Below are 17,995 nucleotides of genomic sequence, written 5' to 3' on the forward strand. Positions count from 1 at the left end.
CTGCCTCTACTGTGAAGTGGTGCACATTTTAAGAAAAGATTGCAGCAAATAGAACTTCTTTATGATTAGAAGAAGCCTGTTTTCCGATCTTTCTTGTTAATTTAAGATCTTTGCCTGAAGTGGTGGAAGGTGTAGAGGTTTGGACAACCCCCTGTCCCCACATCACCTTGTTCTGGAGGGTTACAGAGGAGTGCACATGGGCTGCTCTAAGGTCTCAGCTGAAGCAGCTCTCAGGACTGCTTGTAAATCATGGCCTCACCTTGTCAGTGAGCCAAGGAATATCAGATCTTTGCAAGAGTTTTGTAAAACAAATGGAGAAGTGTTGGAGGCAAGGAATTCAATGGGTTTTAAAGAGAAATTGGGTTCAGGTGTCCCTATGGAAATGCTGTCCATTTCTTTGCATATTTTAAACTGCTCTGTCTCAACCAGCCTTTCTAGAGAGACACAGATGTTGGTTCCTGCACAGACCTATGGGGACTGATGCTGGCAAGGAGGCCTGTTCACAGACACGAACAGGACTGGGCTGCTGTGGAAAGTGCCTCCAGCTGTTTTATTTTTCAGTATCAGTCTCATTACAGGATTATGACAATGGGAAGATGCTAGCAGCTCACATTCCAGGCAGCAGGCCAGAATACTTAATGTTACAACTTACTTTATAAGCTTCTTGTCCAATCACACAAAGCAAAAGCATATTGGCGGTAGCTCGATCCAATCACCATAAGCACACGTGCCTTTGGTTAAAACAATGCTTGCTTATTTGGAATACAATACCCACATGTAAGCCTTCAAACACAACACACAGAGCTCCATTATTAAGCTTTAACCTTCCTAATATCTTGCTAGATAAGCTTTCTGCAACTTAGAGAGCTATTCAGACAAGCATTAATATACAGGCCATTGTTCTATTTGCCCTTGCTTTTTCTACAGTTTAAATAATTTTTCTGCTGACCTATCTCATGGCTGCTGCTTTAGCTCTACTCACAGTTCTGCTGTATCTGAGGCCTGCCTTTTGCAGCTATCCCCAAAACCCTCTGATTTTGTGGATTCCCACAGGGACTTTGAAGTCAAGTCCTTTTCCTAAGTTTCCTGCCATTTATTTATTTAGCTGAAATGGTAGACCTGTTCTCATCAAAGCCATAACCTCTTTTGGGGAAAAACAGGAAATTGAAGGAGGATAACATTTGGGAAGACTCAGTAGGACTGTGAATGCTTCTTTCTTCCTTGGAGAGTATGCTACCAATTCCTGAGTTGTTTCCATGCAATGGTGTTGAGCCCTCATACCTGAGAGACCTTGAAGTGTTTTGTGTTTGAACAGCTGAGCCATCATTGCCCTTCTGTTCTCCTTCAAGTGAAGTTCAGCAAAATGTCACCTCTTAAATGCGGAAATTTGGGTCCATTTTTGCCAGGGTCAGGAGTTGCTCCTACAGCTCTGCAGTGCAGCAGCCCCAGGAACGCTGCCATGGGGGACATGGGGTGAATTGTGCTGGGGAACTGTGGGAACCCAGGAAATTCTTCTGGCTGCTCTGGAGGACTGCAGACTCTGTCAGGGGGCTCAGAGACCTTGGCCCAGAGCCCAAGACCCCTGTGCCTTTGATTTAGCTCTTGGAAAAAACCATTACCAACCTTGTATGAGGAATTACAAGCCACGAAAGTTAAAGTAGAAGGATAGTGAATTTATCACAGGGTAGACAAATGGATTTTTGGGGTTTTTAGAATGGGGGTTCAGGGGGCAAGATGGAGGAATCTGGGCGTGTCCAGCCTTTCTCCTCCTTCTTCTTGGCCTCCAACTTCTGCTGTGATGTTGGCACTTTTAGATTGGTAGAGAGTAGAAGCTCACTGTCTAACCTAGATGATCAATGTTGGAAAGTAATTGTAAATATTGTACACGAAGTTTTTAGTATAAAAAGATAACACCACCCAGGTGCAGGCAGAGTGCCTTGGACTGTCTTGCTGAGTGGATCTCGGCAGGACAGGAGAAAGAATTTTATAGATAAGATACAATAAACAACCCTGAGAATGAGAAATGAGGAGCTCTGACTCCTTCTTCAACCTCCAGGCAGGGAAAAGAGACTTTCTAACTCTTCTTGGGGTCACTCTGACCAGCGAGAGACCCCGAGAGGGAGCCCCCAGTTGGCCTGGGGGCTGCTGCTGGTTGACAGAGCAAGCAAGAGTGCTGCTGGCCAAAGGGTGAGCTGAGAATGAGGATTTTTCATGGTGACCCCTTCATGATTGATCTTTCCTTTTATGGAATTTCCTCTAACTAATTCTACACATCATAAAAAAGTTATATTTCCATGCTTTTACACGTCTAATCTTCATGTTCTTGGCTGTTTCTATTTGCCCCTCCAGTTCCCTGTGTGTTGGGGCTGGCTTCCCTAGGGGGCAGGTGTATCAATGTCCTGGTCCCATCCCCTTCTATTGCTGCAGGAGTGCTTGGGAACACTTCAAATGGTCCTTTCCACTTTTCTTTAAGTGCCTCCTTGCAGTACTTTCTGACATAGACACTGTCCCCAGGTTGATGAGGATGTACCAGGGCATCCAAAGTCATCAGGGATGCTCATACCCAAAGTTTCTGCAGAGATGAGAGCACTTTTCACAAAGATGGTAAGAAAGGACTTCGATTCTCATTTCCTATCACATGACTGCCTCTATCTGGATGGGATAGGATCATGGTAAGGTCTTCCATAGAGCGTTTCACGTGGGATGACTTTTTCTTTAAAAGCCACTGGAATTCTGATCTCAGCAGTGGCAGGGGAAGCACTTTTGCCCACTTTAGTGATGTTTCCTGGAAAATTTTACTCATTTCTCTCTTTCGACTCTGATTTTTTCTCTCAGTCTTGATGCTGGGATAAGACCTCCATGGGCAGAGTAGGTCTCATTTAACTGGGAGTGTTTTGCATAAATTTTGTACACTCTCAGCTATGAAATGAGACTCTTAATCTGCTGGCATTCCAAAAGGAATCCTTAATCAGAGTACTATTGATTTTTGACTGGAGGTATTTCCCTAGCTTTGTTGATGGGACAAGGAAAAGCCTCTGGCCATGCAGAAAATGTGTCCACTAAACCCAATAAGTATTTATATGTACTTTTTATTAACTCAGAAAATTGTCCTTGTCGTTAATATCTGGTACTACTTCCCTGTTTTGGGATCCCGAAGGGCAGTCTTTTGTAAAACTGTGCATTGATCTATAAGCAGAGTTTACATTTCAGTTGTCACCGTCCTTGTCAGCCTAACACTAAGCAGCTGCCTTTCCAAATTGTCTCCTGTACCTTCAAGACCCCAATGGGTTTCTTTGTCTTCTCTAGTTTATGTCTGTATTGCTTGAAGCACTCTAACTTGTTGATTTGTTGATATGCATGACACTTAAGGACTAAATCAGACATTTAAGGATTTTGCTGAATGATTGTTTTCATTGTGGTGTTCTGTGTCTGATTTGGAAAGGCTCACAGCTTTGGAAAGAATTGCCAAGCAGATGCTTTGTTCTGCCACCTCTCTAGCAGTTTGGTCTGCTCATCAGTCTCCTGGGCTTGTCTGAACTGCTGAGCTTTGCAGTGCATTATTGCTACTTCAGCAGGGAACTGGATGCTCCCAAAGCTTTCCCTGTTTGATTGGAGATGCTGATTCCTTGCAGAAGGATTGAGGAGCACAGCAGGGTTCAAGACAGTAGCTGTCCTTAGCACCATGTCTTTTGTTCCAGGAGTAGCCCCTGTTACTTTAGGAAAACCAGTGAGCTCCTTTTTGCTCTACACCAGACATACCCATGTGTGGCACATAAACTGACATTTTTTTCCCATTTACTTTCACGTCTATTCTATCAATCAGGACTGTGGTGGCTCCTGCTCTCAGGTGCACTGGCCACCCCTTGGAGACAATGTTTTCTTAGATGTTCTTCTAAGAATAATGCTCTTTTCCACAGGGTTCTTTCCTGCATTCCCAATCTTTGAGATAAATATGGAGTTACTGTGCAAGGCCAAGGCACTCATGTATGAACAGTGCAAAGGGATCAGTCAAATCAGGTATCTCCACTGCAGTGGCTGTCATCAATGTCTTTTTAAGATATGGAAAGGCTGTTGAACATATTGGAGTCCGCTATAACACCTGATGGGATTCCTTTCATGGTTCATACAAAGGCTTTTCCAACAGTCCCTAACCGGGGATCCATAACCATCACAATCCAGTCATTCCCAAAAAGGGACACAGTTGTTTTACAGATATCGACTCTGATGTTTGAGAAAGTGCTTCCTTCCTTTCTGTCCCTAAAATGAACTTTCCTTGTGAGTGTGGCAGCCAGGGAAGCAAACATGGGCAGATATGGACATGGTCTTGAAGACAAAGACAAGACTTGGTGACATGGGAAATGAGCTTTGGATGGTAATATTCAAGCCATTTTCAATGCCATGCTTTTATTCCCTCTGCCTGTAATGGCTTCTTTGTTGCCAGCTGCCTGAAATCAGGAGTAAGCTTGGGTATGAGGAAAAGGGAAAGTAAAATGATCAAAAGCTGAGTATAAAATATTTTTCCAGATGCGTCAGTAATTTCAATGGCCACCTGCAGTCAGCACAACTGTCAGCCTGGAATTGTGTTCATGGTTCTCCCTGGTCTTTCCATGTCAGCTCCTGCTGCAGAGCAGCCAGGGGGCCTGGGCATGCTGCCGGCTTGTTTCCTTTGAGGAGCTTGAGATGAGGAAAGGCCGGGGGTTGTGTCAAAGAGATGATATTTGAGTGCCCGTGTACGTGCTGGAAGCCTCACAGACTGAGGGGCCCACGACAGGATTGCCCAGAGCTGTCAGGGCTGCACATTGCTGCCCTGGTGAGAGGTGTTCAGCTGCTCCTTTGCCTCAGAGAGAGCCAAGTGCAGCACTTCTGTGCAGAAACACTTCATTAGCCCTTCACTTCATTCAGGTTTGCACAGCTGCAGCTACTGGGCTCGGTGGGGTGCCCCTTTCTGCACTTGGGAATGAGCAGAGTCAGTGATGGGACAGGGCAGGGCATTCCCTACCTGTGCCCATTGTGAAATCCCTCTGCCCCCACTGTGTCCTGTCCCGCTCCTCAGCGACATCCCGGCCAGCCTGGCACATGGAACTCCCCATTTCCAAGGACACGTGGCCATTGTCACCAGCATAGGGCTGGACTGCTCAGAGCCTTCGGCGGCTGAAGCGAGAGTGGAGGTGTCATAGCCACAGTGAGTGTTGTTCCAGCTTGGCTGGTTCCAGCACCCGTTGTTCAAGAGGCCGATCCACCCAGTGAGTGGAGGTAATTATTTACAGTTCTGTGCAGAAAGGGGGGCTCAGGGACAAATTCAGAAAGCCAGCACCACGAGAATCCAGAGCGTCTTAGTATTTTTATATTTGAGCAAAGAAAGTAATTAGTGTTCATTGCCTGCAAGTTCCCTCATTCTGTCCATAATGAGCCTCTCACTTCTCATGCTCATTAGTCTGCATGCTCAGTCTCTTGCTTCTTCTTAGTGAGAGGTTTCTTGAGTGGGTGGCCATGGTCTGGCCCTGCTGGAATGGCCTTTTACCCTGGTGGACCTGATTCAGCACACTTGCTGCATTGCCTTTATCAGTTTGTTCCTTTTCTCAGAGGTTCTGTGAAATGTCCTTGTGCCCATAAATTCTGCATTCTTTGTGTCCACCATCAGTGGTACACCCTTCTTCCCAAGCCTTGCTGACCTTTCCTCTGTCTGAGGCCACTGAAGCCTTTCAAACTCTGCACCTCAACAAGGCAATTCAGCCAAGAAGTCATCTGCCTTTCCAAGGCCTGGCCATCATTTCCAGCTTGCTGGCTACTTCTTGTTTCATGGGAGTCATCTCCTTTCTTGTTGATGAGCCTTGAAAGCCGCAATAGCTAAACATCCAAAAACACATTCTCCTAACAAGTATTTTGCATTGTGCAGCTTTTCAGCAGGATCAGTGTCTGTGAGGGAGCGGGAGCAGCCGAGGCAGAGCGGGATGGCGGAGCTGCGGGCCTGGGCAGGATCCAGGGAGTTCCGCAGGGCCCCAATCCGCACTGCGTCCCGCAGGGCCCCCACCAGCACTGCGATGCCCGTCAGGGTGACCCAGGGGTGCCAGGAGCAACAGGTGAGGGGCAGGTGTGGGGCTCTGTGGGTTGGCAGCGGGTGGGGGCTTGGCCATGGTGTTGGTGTCAGGTGCTGCTGAGCCCGCGGGACCTGTTGGGCAGGGCTGGGGCCCCACTGGTGCTCCAAGGGCCCCTCTGAGGCAGCTGCCCGGGGGGAGCGACTCACAGGGATGACACGGAGGAGGTGCCAGTGGAACTGGGATGTTGCTCTCATGGATGCAAGTGGCTCTCACGGATGACACTGAGGAGGTGCCAGTGAAAGTCAGATATTCTCCAAACGGTGACACAGGGAATTCATACTCTGGTCATGAGTCCTGGCCAAAATGCATGGATTTCTCATGGTTCCAAGTTTGTACTGCACTCACAGAACAGGTCCAGATAAAGGAAATTCTCTAACAGTATTTTCTACTATTAGGAGCATATATAACTGTATTTCTGGCTGTGATGCATAGTGGAGAACTCCAAACACATGTACACCATTTTCAAAGCTTTTCCACTTATTGATACATTTTTATCAAACAAAGAAATTAACCCTCATTAGTTCTAATTTAGAGTTCCATTAAGTAATATTCTATATTTTTTGGTATTTATGTCTCCCTACTCATGCTAATTAATTCTCATTTTTCAGTCCATTTATCATAGCCTTTTAGATTTTATCTCAGCCAATTTTGCCTCCAGACTGAAGCAGATGGATGGCAATAGTTGTTTTTGTTAAAAAAAATGTACTTAGGCTGATAAACATTTTAGTGATTTTTTGAGTTCCAATGGAATGTGACATATTCTGTAGTAAATGATGAATTCAGTCAAGCAACCCAAATTTCATTACATCTGACAAACTGTTTCCATTTCACATCTATGGAAATAATTGCTTCTAGAGCTGAGGAAAAGAGAAAGGATTTTCATGCGTGTTGAGAGTTGAAATTCAGATTGTGCAGATGAAATACTTCTCAGAGCTGACCCTGTGATGTGCTTCCCTAGTGCCAAATATATCCCAGTGCTGGGTCCTGCTCTGAGTTCTTGATCATTTTGTGCAGCACTGTCACCAGGAGTGTTAGCTGAGTCAAGCTGGCCAGGTCCATTGTACACAGGCACTTGATTTCAAGGGAAGCCTGTGCCTAGAAATTCCAGCAACTGGGAAAGGATGACTTGCTACTTGAAGGCCTGGCTGCATTAGAGGCTAAGTGAGGGTCGCTCTCTCAGAGCACTTTTGTGGCTGGCTGCTATCAGAGGGAGAACTGTGTCAAAGCAGCTCTTTTTGGTGATGTGATAGCAAACCTTTGCAAATATAGGTCTCGTTGAAAATGGCGGGCATAGTTAATCAGCAGTAATGGAGAGTAGGCTGAAGATTTTACAGAAAATTTCATTCTCATTTTAGCCACATGCCAGCGGGGCGTCGCACAATGGAAGTGTAGAGGATGTCAAATTGTGTAACCCACTTGGAGGTATGGTTACCTTTCATATTTTGCTCAATGCCTGTAAGATTTTCAACTTGGTAGCTCATTTTTGGAGCTTATTCTCGGGACAGGGGATCTCTTGTGTTCAGAGATCTCAACCTGGAGCTGGTTTGCCCTCAGGTCAGCCTTGCAGTCTCTTGTCACTGCATTTAGCCACTGGTTTGTTTTCCCCTGAGAAAGCCTGCCAGTGCTTCCTTGTTCCCATACTGCTTGATGGGTTGGAATTTGGAACATGGAGGTCAAAGTTTGCACCACCTTATGCACTTAAATTCACAGACTTGGTAGCTAAGATTTCTGTTCTGTTGTACCTAAGCACTGTCATTATCCATTAAATCTAATTGGGAAATTGAAAGAAAATAACCTTGAGGAAGTCGCATGTAGAATTTCATAAGGTTGATATGGAAAATCATGCTTGATTTATTTTTTATCTTGGTCATTAGCAACAGAATTTTGCCACAATACTACACTGGGTTCTTTTCAAAGAAAGTGAAAGGAAAATATTGATATCCCCACAGATTCCAACATTGCCCTCAAAGCACCTCAAATCACAATGTGCTTAGGAGGTGCCATTTGTATTAATCTGTTCTGAGTGCCGTTTCCCCAAGAGCCTGGCTCCAGGCAGACACAAAGTGCACATTCCCCTTCCAGGCCCTCAGTGGTGCTGCCTGCAGCAGTGAGCTGAGCCAGGTCCAGCCAGCTGCCCTGAGCAAAACAGGCTCTCACCTGGCTGTGGCTGCAGTCACCTGCCTGCAGGGACATCCCTGCCCCTGCAGGTGCAGCTCTTGCTCTGCCTTAGCCTAGAGCACAGCATTTTAAGGCAGCATCATGGTGGCTTTTGGAGAGACAAAACTCAACTTCTGAATTTCTCATTGGGGACGTTCTGTTTCACATGTGAGTGATGATTTGTATCATTCTTGGTGGTGGTCTACATACATCCTAAGGGAATATTTAAGATTGAATACCTGGGGTGTGAGGACTGGCATTAGAGAGTCAATTTTGGAATTTGGTGCCACATCTGCTTTGGGCTGGCACAGAGAATCTCAGGTGAGGCAGGTCTGGTTGCTGGTAGGGTAGAGGGTGCCTTTACCACATGCTCCATAAAGGACCAGTGAGGAACTGGGCTTTTTCACAGAGTCAGAGAATATGTGAGTTCCAAGGGATCCACAAGGATATGCAAGTGCAGCTCTGTCTCCAAGATTTCCATCATCATTTTAAAACGAGCCTTTTTGCCTTCTGCCAACTTCCCATTTGACACTTCTTTTTCTGCCTTCCTTTCCTTTGGGAAAACAAGCAGATGTGAGAAGAAGAGCCAAACCAAATGCTTCATGTTCTGCCCCTGAGGACAAGAGAACAAAGCCCATGAAGCCTGCAGAGAGGGATCAGAATCCTTGCAGTGCTGTTTATCGGCGACCCTACAGGGACAGGGTGATTCATTTACTTGCTCTGAGGACTTACAAGAAGCCAGAGTTACTTGCTCGCTTGCAGAGAGATGGAGTCATGCAAAAGGACAAGGGCACCCTTGCAAAGATCCTTCAGCAGGTGAGATTGTGGAGTTTGTGCCAGAATTATTTCCACCATGCTATTCTTTTCTTCCTAATTGTCCCTTGTTCCTCCACTCTTTAAATTAGATACAGATGAACAAGTTAGCAAATGCTCCCTGTTAATTTTTTCCATCAACTTCATCCAGAGGTCTCAAGCTGCAGGTCCATGTGACAAAAAGAAAGAAAACTTCAAAACTTTTGGGGCATAGTTGTTTTCCTGGAATAGCTTTCAATGAGTAATACTTTGTAAAGTTGTTGCTCCTCATGCCTTATTCCATTCTCTTTCTTTCCGTGCACTGTTTAACTTCATGGAGTAACTTCACAGGGCTTCCTTGATTGTGTGAAATGGTTTGTCATGGCACTTAAAATTTCCTGGGAGAAGTTCCAGAGCAGAGGAGATCAGGAACTGCAGAGGGGCAGTATTTCATTTGAACGGTGTTGGTGGCCTCTCAATGGTACTTGGCTTCTGCTGGGATCTGTGGAGATTGCCTTCCAGGAAAGGGTGTTCCAGGCAAATCCTCCTTGATAAAGATGGTAGCCAAACTTTGAGCGGAGTGTTTCTTTACTGTCATGTGAATTAAATCTCCATCCTCCTTGGAACTCTTTAATTCGGTAACTTCTCCAGTGCTCCTCTCAATTCCATGGTTATTTTCTTATTTACAGCCATCAATAGGATGCACATGCATTGAAAGATGCAGTGGTTCTTTCCTTCCTTTTTCAATATTCCCTGCTCCTCTAGGCTGTTGCTGCATTATGCCAGCATTATTACATCAAGCAGGAACATTTCCTTTTCAGTTAGGAACCTGCTCAAGGGGGGAAAATTCAATACAGTTGATCCCACAGTGACTTTTAAGAACTCATTCCCTGAACCTGGGAAATTTCTTGCTGAGTTTGCCCAGGGCAATGGCAGGGCTTTTTCACCCTGAAGATATTCACAATATAATGAGAGCCATGTTCTGCCATCCCAGCCGAATTAGCCCATTTAGATTTCAAGTTGATTATAAATTTTCAAAGCTCAGCTCCCTAGAAGGTAATGGATGGAAACATTTTCTCCTGTTCCATTGCAATCTTTGAGATTTCCTTGGAGTCAAGGTGCTGGAGGAGGGGTGAAATGCCTCAGGGTCCAGGTTTGCATTCTGAAAATTCTGTGTGAGCAGCCCTGCAGCCTGAAATGCCTTGCTCAGGCTTTTGTGGACATCAGAGCAAGTGGGGGTTTCTTTGGTATAAATCTCAAATGGGCAGTGTGAGCTTGCTGAGATCTGGTACACACACACTGTGTGTCTACACACTTCCAACACAACCTGAGTTCTGTTTCCAAGGAGTGAATCCCTGATTCTGGGTATCATTGTCACTTTTACATTTCTTATTCAGCTGCCGGCAGACAGGCATCAACACAGGCCCAAATTATCAATGTTTTTCATGTTTTCCAGGAGAAAAGTCAAAGTTGTGACAGATGTTGGTGGTGTGTTAGATGAGTTATTCCGTGTGTGGCAGGGGTCAAATTGATGGAGACCTTCCCAATGGGCTTTTCTGTGGAACTCTGAGCAGGTGTCAGGTGATGAAGTCATAACTTTAGATATCAGTGGTCTTGAGGTTTTACTACCTCAACTTACCTTTGTGAGTAGACTCTGTATTTGTCTTGAGGAAGATATGAACTTCATTTCTTTGCAAAGGAATACAGCAAGGCATGTGCACGGCCTTCTCATGGCAGAACTTTGCTGGAATGAACCCTGGATCAGCCACATAAAGAGGGACTCTGGGCCTGACCCCCTCTCCTTACACATTGTAGCTCTCAATGTTGTTTTCAAAGGAACTCTTGCTAGATATGAATGGAGATACTGGGTTGTTTCCAATTGGTGAAACATTAATATGGCTGAAAACTCATGTGATAGAGGAATAATCAAGCTCTGTACAAATACACATTAATTAGTTGAAGCTGGGTGCTCACAAGCAGCTGTTCAGGACCAGTCCTATTTCTGTAGTTTGCATGCAGCAAGCATAATAAAGATTTGTTTTCCTACATGTCTGCCTGTAGGTAGCCAAGTGGAATGCAAAGGATAATTCCTTCAGTCTGAAGGAACATCTATTTCAAACCCTTCAGACTGATTGGCCTGGCTACACTGAAATAGACAGACAGAATTTGAAGCTAATACTTTCTGGGTAAGTTCAGTCTTTCAGAGCAAGGAAAAAAAATCCCTGGGAAAAGAAGCTTAGATTGTTAGAACATGCTGAGGTAGCAGGGACCTGCCAGGATCCTGGCCTTGCACAGGTCAGCACGAGAATCACAGTAGATGCCCAAGAGTGTTGTCCAAACACTTCTTGAAGCCTCTTGCAGTGACCACAGGCCTTGGCAGCCTGTTGCAGGGCTCCATCACCCTCTGGGGCAGAACATTTTCCTGATATGTTGCCTAAAGCTCCCCCAACTCAGCTTCATGCTATTTCCTTGTGTCCTGTCGCTGAAGGTCTATCTTCCCTGCAAGGAACGAATTTTGACAGTTGATATTTAGGCCTTGTAACATGAAATATTGGACCTTCCATACAGAAAACCAACTCCATCTCAGAACACCTCCAACATCAGTCAAGCGACATCTCCAGGGCCTTTTGGGAGAGATGCTCCAGCAAGACCTGCTCAGGTATTTTGTGCATTTTTAACATGCTGGACTCTCTGGTAAATTTTAGCTGATTTGCTGATGGTGTAAAATTGTCATGTGAAATTGCAGAACCTTCCCTTTTGGGGAAGCCTTTGATGGAGCTCCTGAAGGGAATGTCTTTCTCCCAAAGCATTTTAGCTACAGACTTGAAGTAGGACTTGCTATGTGCTAAAATGGGAAAGTAGGAATGAGACAGAGCCTGTATTCACCTGCAGTACTTCCTGGTTTGAATGCTCTTTTTAGTAAAAAAGAGAAAGATATGTGTTCAAGCTGGCCCAGTTCAGAAATGCTGCTTTTTCAGAATGGGAGCAAAAGCTGACCCTGATCATAGGTTAATGAATGAATTATTTTGTTATTGATGCAGAAACGGCCTCTGGCTTCTGACTTTACCAGTCCTGTGATGAGCAAGAAGAGGAGAATTGGCCACCAGCCCAGTCATGTCCAGCCAGCAGCTGGTGGCCACTTGTCTTCCTTCCTTCTGCCTTCCACATCTCTTTTCCCTTTGGACACGTCTCCAAGTGCCGGCTCCGTTTCCCCCTGCACCCAAGTGGTGCAAGCAACAGAGAAATTTCAGAGTTCCAGGGTCCCAGCACCTGCCAGGGAGCAGAAGGAGATCCCCAATTCAAACGGGGAGAAAAATGAATTGGGGAGGCTGAAGCAGTGGCACCGCTTGGATTTCGATGAAGGTATTGATATTGATGTGCTGGTTTTCCTGACTCCTGTGTGGATAACTGTGGTGTAAAGATTTCCTTATTAAGAGAAGCTTCTGCCCAAACTAAGGTGCAAGCATAACTCTTCCCCACAGTCAATAGTAAAAATGTTATTGAAGAGGAAATGCAAACTAAGGAGATAGAAAGAAATGAGAGAAGAGAGGCAGGGTGAGGGGAAGAGAGAGACATTAAGTGGGGAGATATCATCACCACATGGACTCTCTGCTGTCCAGCCAGTCCTTCTTAACCCTTGGTCTTCTCTGTGGAGGGGATCCGCAAGACTGTCTGGAAGTACCACCTTTATACTCTCCAAGATTGGAGTATCCACGGGGTGGTCACAGCTGTCCCCACATCGCAGGCTAGAAGCCATGCAAGCACTGATTTTCCTTACTCACAGTCTCTACAGTGGAGGTTTTTGTCTGGTGTCAAAATTCCAAACCTTCAGCTCTGTTAGGCAAAGGCTTTGTGCTTTTCTTCTTGCCAATTGTACTTCTCTCAAATTCCAGTTGTGGTGGCTTATCTTATGGGAAAATCCTTCTTTGACTGTGTTGTGAAATATTTAATTGTGCTCTTGCACCTTGTGAAAAGGGAGCTTTAAAGCGGGGACTGGATACATGAAGGTACTGCTCTACATGACTGCTCTACCATTATCCCTGCTGTATGGTAATGATAAATCAAGACTTTTTTTTTCTGCCATTACATTATATTGTAACTCTTGGTTTAAAAGACAACAGCAAAGCCCAGAAACTGTGCTGCTGGAACCTTTATTAAAAGTACATTGATTTTTAGAAATTCTCCCTCTAAGTAGTACAAAACCACTCGAGAACAAAGACATGTGAAATAGATTGCTGTTGGGAGAAACTGGTTAAAAGGAAGAGCCAGACACTAGAAACCAAAGGGAATGGATGTTTTTCTTTCCCTCTGATTTCAAGTAAAATGACAAGTGTTGACTGAGACAGCACTTTTTCCATCAGCAGATTTTCAAGACTGCATGCTGAAGGCAGAAATCTGTCACACATTTATTGCAGACTAGTTTACTGAAACCTGTGGATCAAATCTCAGTGATTCCATGGTTGTTCATTGAACTCAGCCTTTTCATGGAAACTGCAAAAGCTACACAACCTAGGCTGTGGTTTCCTGGAGTTCTACTTTCAGCTGGACTGGGAATTTCCTCTCCATCCTAGCTGCAGAATTTCATTCTTCAAAAGTTGTGGGAGTGGTACAGACTGGAAACAACATTGAAAAGCTAAACAGAAATGCATAAAGAACACTTGATTTCTGATGACAGGGACACACCCAGTAGGGCAGAGTTCTGTTGCTTGGTTAAATCTGTGGGTTGTCCCTTTTGGAGGTTGACCTTGCAAATGACAAGTTGGGCTCAGCCTGGAGGCAGGTTTGGAGTGTGCGGATGCCTCTTGCAAGTGGTGGTGTGCTTGTAGAGACAGGTGCTTTGAGATGGTCTTTCCACATTTCTTCTAGACATACACACGGTACCTGTTAACCTTGGGATGTCTTTGGAAGGATTCCTGCTTGAATCTATAAACACATCAGCAGCTTTCTTCAGGAGCCAGTTCCCAAATTCTGCCCAGCTGGTGAAGGAAAAATCTGTTCTGTGTTTCAAGTTGAGGCTTAGGCTGAAGCTTTCATGTGGACAGTGCCATGAGAGCAAATGCACTTTTGGAAATGAAAAGCTCACAGCAAAGCTGTTCTTCCAAGTCGTGTTGAACATACTGTGACAATTGGTATTTCTGTCCAGTTTTGTTACCACTATTACACTTCTTTTTGTACTTCTGCTATACAACTAAAATCAACAAAAGCAAGTGGAACATCACAGCTCTTTCCTTAAGAATTGAAGCTCAGGTAGCTTAAGGATTGTCAAGAATGGCTGACTTTTAACAAGACTACTTTGTGTAAACAACGGCAATGAAAGCTCATAAGGAATGTAATGGATTGTTTGGGCTTTTTCTGCTTGGCACAAGACTTGAAATGGAAAGCAGAGAGACATGACCATGATCTTGATTGTTCCTTCCTATTTCAGCTGACTATTCCTTATGGCAGCTGATTTAATATCTTCATAATTCTTGAACAGTTCTTTGGAAAGAGTGAGGTTATGTGTGCAATGCTTCCCAAATCCCTTTGGTAAGAGGCAAAGGGCGATTCCCAAGTGCAGAGCTGTTTCCAACCCCATCCTGCCACGTTAATGAGGAGCACTGGGTTTTGGCTGCAGGGTATTGGAGCCTTAGTGCCAGTAAGCCCTAGAGAATGGAATTGGCTTTCCTGCTGACAAGAGTGCAGGCACTCATTGGAACTTTGGGCCTCTGGATTGGCAGGGAAGTGGGGATAAAAGCATGGCATGCGAAGAACTTCAGCTTTCTTCTATATTTCTTTTTGGAACCTTGATGTTGATTTCTCTCCAGCTGTTGTCTTTGGAAGCTGCATCTGTTGCTGCATGACTTGAATGGCTGTGCAGATGCCACCTCATGCCTTCAAATAAGCAAAGCTGAGCTGGGTCTCACACTGTGGGAATGCACAACCTGTTGAATAAATTGGCCACTCCCTCTCTCTAATTCCCAGGACTGTATAGTGTGGAGGTCGTGTCTATTGTATTATTAAATGATGTTGCTTCTTGTGAGTAATTTACTGTGAGAAGAATGCTCTGAAGGACTTTTTCAAGACTGTCCAATGGGGATCTTTTGGCCTTTTAATGATCTCCTGATGAAGAGTGTCAAAATTCTACTTTTCTGTAGGAACAAGAAAAGAGACTTCCATTGCCTCCACATGCTCTGCAATAAGCAACGAACCAGACTATGTGAGGTGAGTAAAAGAACAATTCAGCCTTGCCCCTGTCAGTGGGGTGCAGTGTCAAGCTCTTTCCTGTGCTGAAAGGATGAGTTTGAGCAGGTTTAGTTGGGCCTGGAAGGCTCAGAGCAGAGATGAACACCGAGGTGGGTTAGGCCCGGACGGGCCCTCCCTTCCTGCAGTGCAGTTGCACAGGCTCAGCTGCAGCAGTGGTGCTGCATCCCCTCATCGAATTTGCAGCGCAGGAGGGGAGGGAGAAGTGCGTGTGTGTGTGGTACAAAAGACTGGAAATTGCTCCCAGCCTGTGTCAGAGCAGGGATGTTGGCAAGGGCAGTCGGGGCCCCTGCAGCTCTGGGGCTCTGGGGCAGCCGCGGCCTTTGGAGCAGGCGCGGCAGGGCCCTGGGTCAGATTGCTCTGGTGCCTCCTAAAATCTTGCAATGCATCTGTAGTTTTTTTCTCAAACTTATCCTGCACACTTGTCAGGTGTATCTGGCCTGGGATGCATCCTTGGCACAAACTGTTGTCTGTTCTGGGGCTGAACTTCAACTTGTTGAGGATTTACTGCTTGTAAATATTAATCTCAGGATCATTTGAATTGTTTATTCCCACGTGGAAAGTGTTTTTGTCATCCAAAAAGAACCAGGACTTAAGGCCCAGAAGAGCAGAAGCAATGGTGTGAGAGTGTTGAGAAGTGGCATCTATTGTTCTCATTGCCACTTCATCTTGGATTTGTATCATGAGCTTGATAAACCTCATGCCTGTTGATTTGAGGGAGAAGGGAATGAAGAAGGTTTGACTCCCATCAGTGGCTTTAAGCTTTAATGAATTTTGCCCTCCTTAGGAGCAGATGCTGTTTGGGTAGTAGTTGTAGTTTCAGGCTGATAGAGAGTTTGCTTTTGTGGCTGTTTTACAAATGCCTCAGTTCCTTGGTCAGATGATGTAACTGCTGTCTGCTTGAAGAATCCTATATTATCATTAACTCTGCTTTGCTGTTAGACAAGAATGTGGCTCAAAAGTCCAACTCTGTGCAACTCTCAACTGCATAAATGCATTCAATTACAAAAATGTATTTTTACAGATGTATTTTCACAAGTAAATGTAACTAAATTAAGCTTTTCCTACATCAGAAGAGATTATAATTTAGTGATGTATCTCCTTTTCCTGAAGCTGCTGTGTTTCTTCTTTATCTGACATTTGAAATGAGGGCAAATCTTTTCTAAATGTGCTCCACGTGCTAATGAACAAAACCTCTACAATGTAAGCTATTAGTAAGGTGGAATTGACAGCCTAGAAATGTGGCAGATTTCTAGAGCCACCTGCCTACATTCTCTTGAAGCACATGAGCTTGAAAGTAGAAACTGTCAGTGCCAGAGCAACTGACTCAAAACTTGGGTGTCTGTGTTTGACATTGCCCTGTGCTTGGTGTAAAATAACACATGTGTTTTATGGACTAGAAACATACTGGAATGTTCTCTTAGAGTTCACTCATAGAAAAATGTTCTCATTTTTTCCATTAGAAAATACGTAGCCATTGTCTCCTTGGAGCAACACCAGCGCTACAAGGATGACTTCAATGCAGAGTATGAGGAATACCGGAATTTACATTCTCTGATTGACAAGACCACAAAGAAGTACAGACAGTTTCAGGAGCAATGGAAGTCTCTGACTCCCGGCTCTGAAGCCTATCAGGTAAAGAAGGACAAAACCACGAAGACTGTGCTTCATCATCACTGCAGTGTTTTGGATTCCCGGGAATGTCACTGCTTAGTGAGTCAGGACGGAACCTGCAGAATTGGCATATATGCTGAGACACTGCTTGGGCTGGGTCTGTTTTTTTCCAGACCCTGCCCAAAAGCCCCTGTTTGAGCTTTCTATGAAGAAACAGTAAGGGGAGAGATGTCCCAAGCAGAGGGTTAGAGCATGGGCTTTTTCTGTTGCCTATTGAGAGGCCTAATTGCATCTCTTGGGTGATGCTGGGAGATGGAGATTTGTTTTTGCAAACATCCCAGAAGAGACCATTCTTCTGGGCGTGGAAGATGACAGAGAAGAAAAGCTCCAGAGTCAGACTGAGTGAACTTTTAGTGTTTTACCAAAGTTTGCATTTTATGATGGTGGTGAAACATTCCTCATGTTTTTTTTCTTGTAGATGCTGCATCATCGAATCCTAGCAGAGTATCAGCAGTTACAACAGGTACGTGTGACACCAGAGCTGCAGGGCCATGGTAACTGCTGAGTCTGCCTCAAGGCTTTTTTAAAGCAAAGGACATCAGACTCCAGACTCTGCAGAAGTGTTTGCATGCCCTAATTTTCTTTTGCTTTCTCCTTCACAGGGTAGCCCCAGCTACTCTGAAATGAAGAGCAGGTGCCTGTACCTCCACAACAAGCTGGCCCATATTCAGAGCCGCATTTCTGAATTTGACCAGCACTGAGTGGAGTCCTGGCACCAGACATCTGCTTCAGCCTGGTGAACTCTGCGAACCCTGGATTTTTTATTTCAACTAGAAGATTAGATTTTTAGGATTTCTTAAGTTAGTGTTGAACAGTAGGTTATGTTAGCACTGAGCCATAGAATATTTCCTTAAAATATAGGATTAGTTCAAAGAAGTTTAGTAAGTTTAAGAAGTTGAAAGATGATAGTATTGAACATTAACAATAAAGAAATCTCACTATTGGAAATTCCTTCTCTCATTGTTGCTTGTATCATATTTGGAGTGGGTTTCTTCTGGTCAATTCTGTCCTTCAAGTCCTAAGTTTGTCCACTG

At 44.8% G+C, this 17,995-nt stretch overlaps 1 protein-coding gene across 1 annotated transcript in view; it reads left to right on the plus strand.

Moving 5' to 3' along the window:
* Positions 1–17,662, plus strand: part of LOC139604598 (RNA polymerase II elongation factor ELL2-like) — a 31,022-nt gene extending 13,360 nt beyond the window's left edge. Inside the window, exons 6-8 of the mRNA XM_071455723.1 lie at positions 16,751–16,922; positions 17,380–17,424; positions 17,564–17,662. Coding sequence (XP_071311824.1) covers positions 16,751–16,922; positions 17,380–17,424; positions 17,564–17,662 — 316 coding nt within the window. The remainder of the gene's footprint in view (positions 1–16,750; positions 16,923–17,379; positions 17,425–17,563) is intronic.
* The last annotated feature ends 333 nt before the right edge of the window (positions 17,663–17,995 follow it).

This window comes from Agelaius tricolor, unplaced genomic scaffold, assembly GCF_023055355.1.
Source record: "Agelaius tricolor isolate 1412-34295 unplaced genomic scaffold, bAgeTri1.0.p SCAF_53, whole genome shotgun sequence".
NCBI lineage: Eukaryota > Metazoa > Chordata > Aves > Passeriformes > Icteridae > Agelaius > Agelaius tricolor.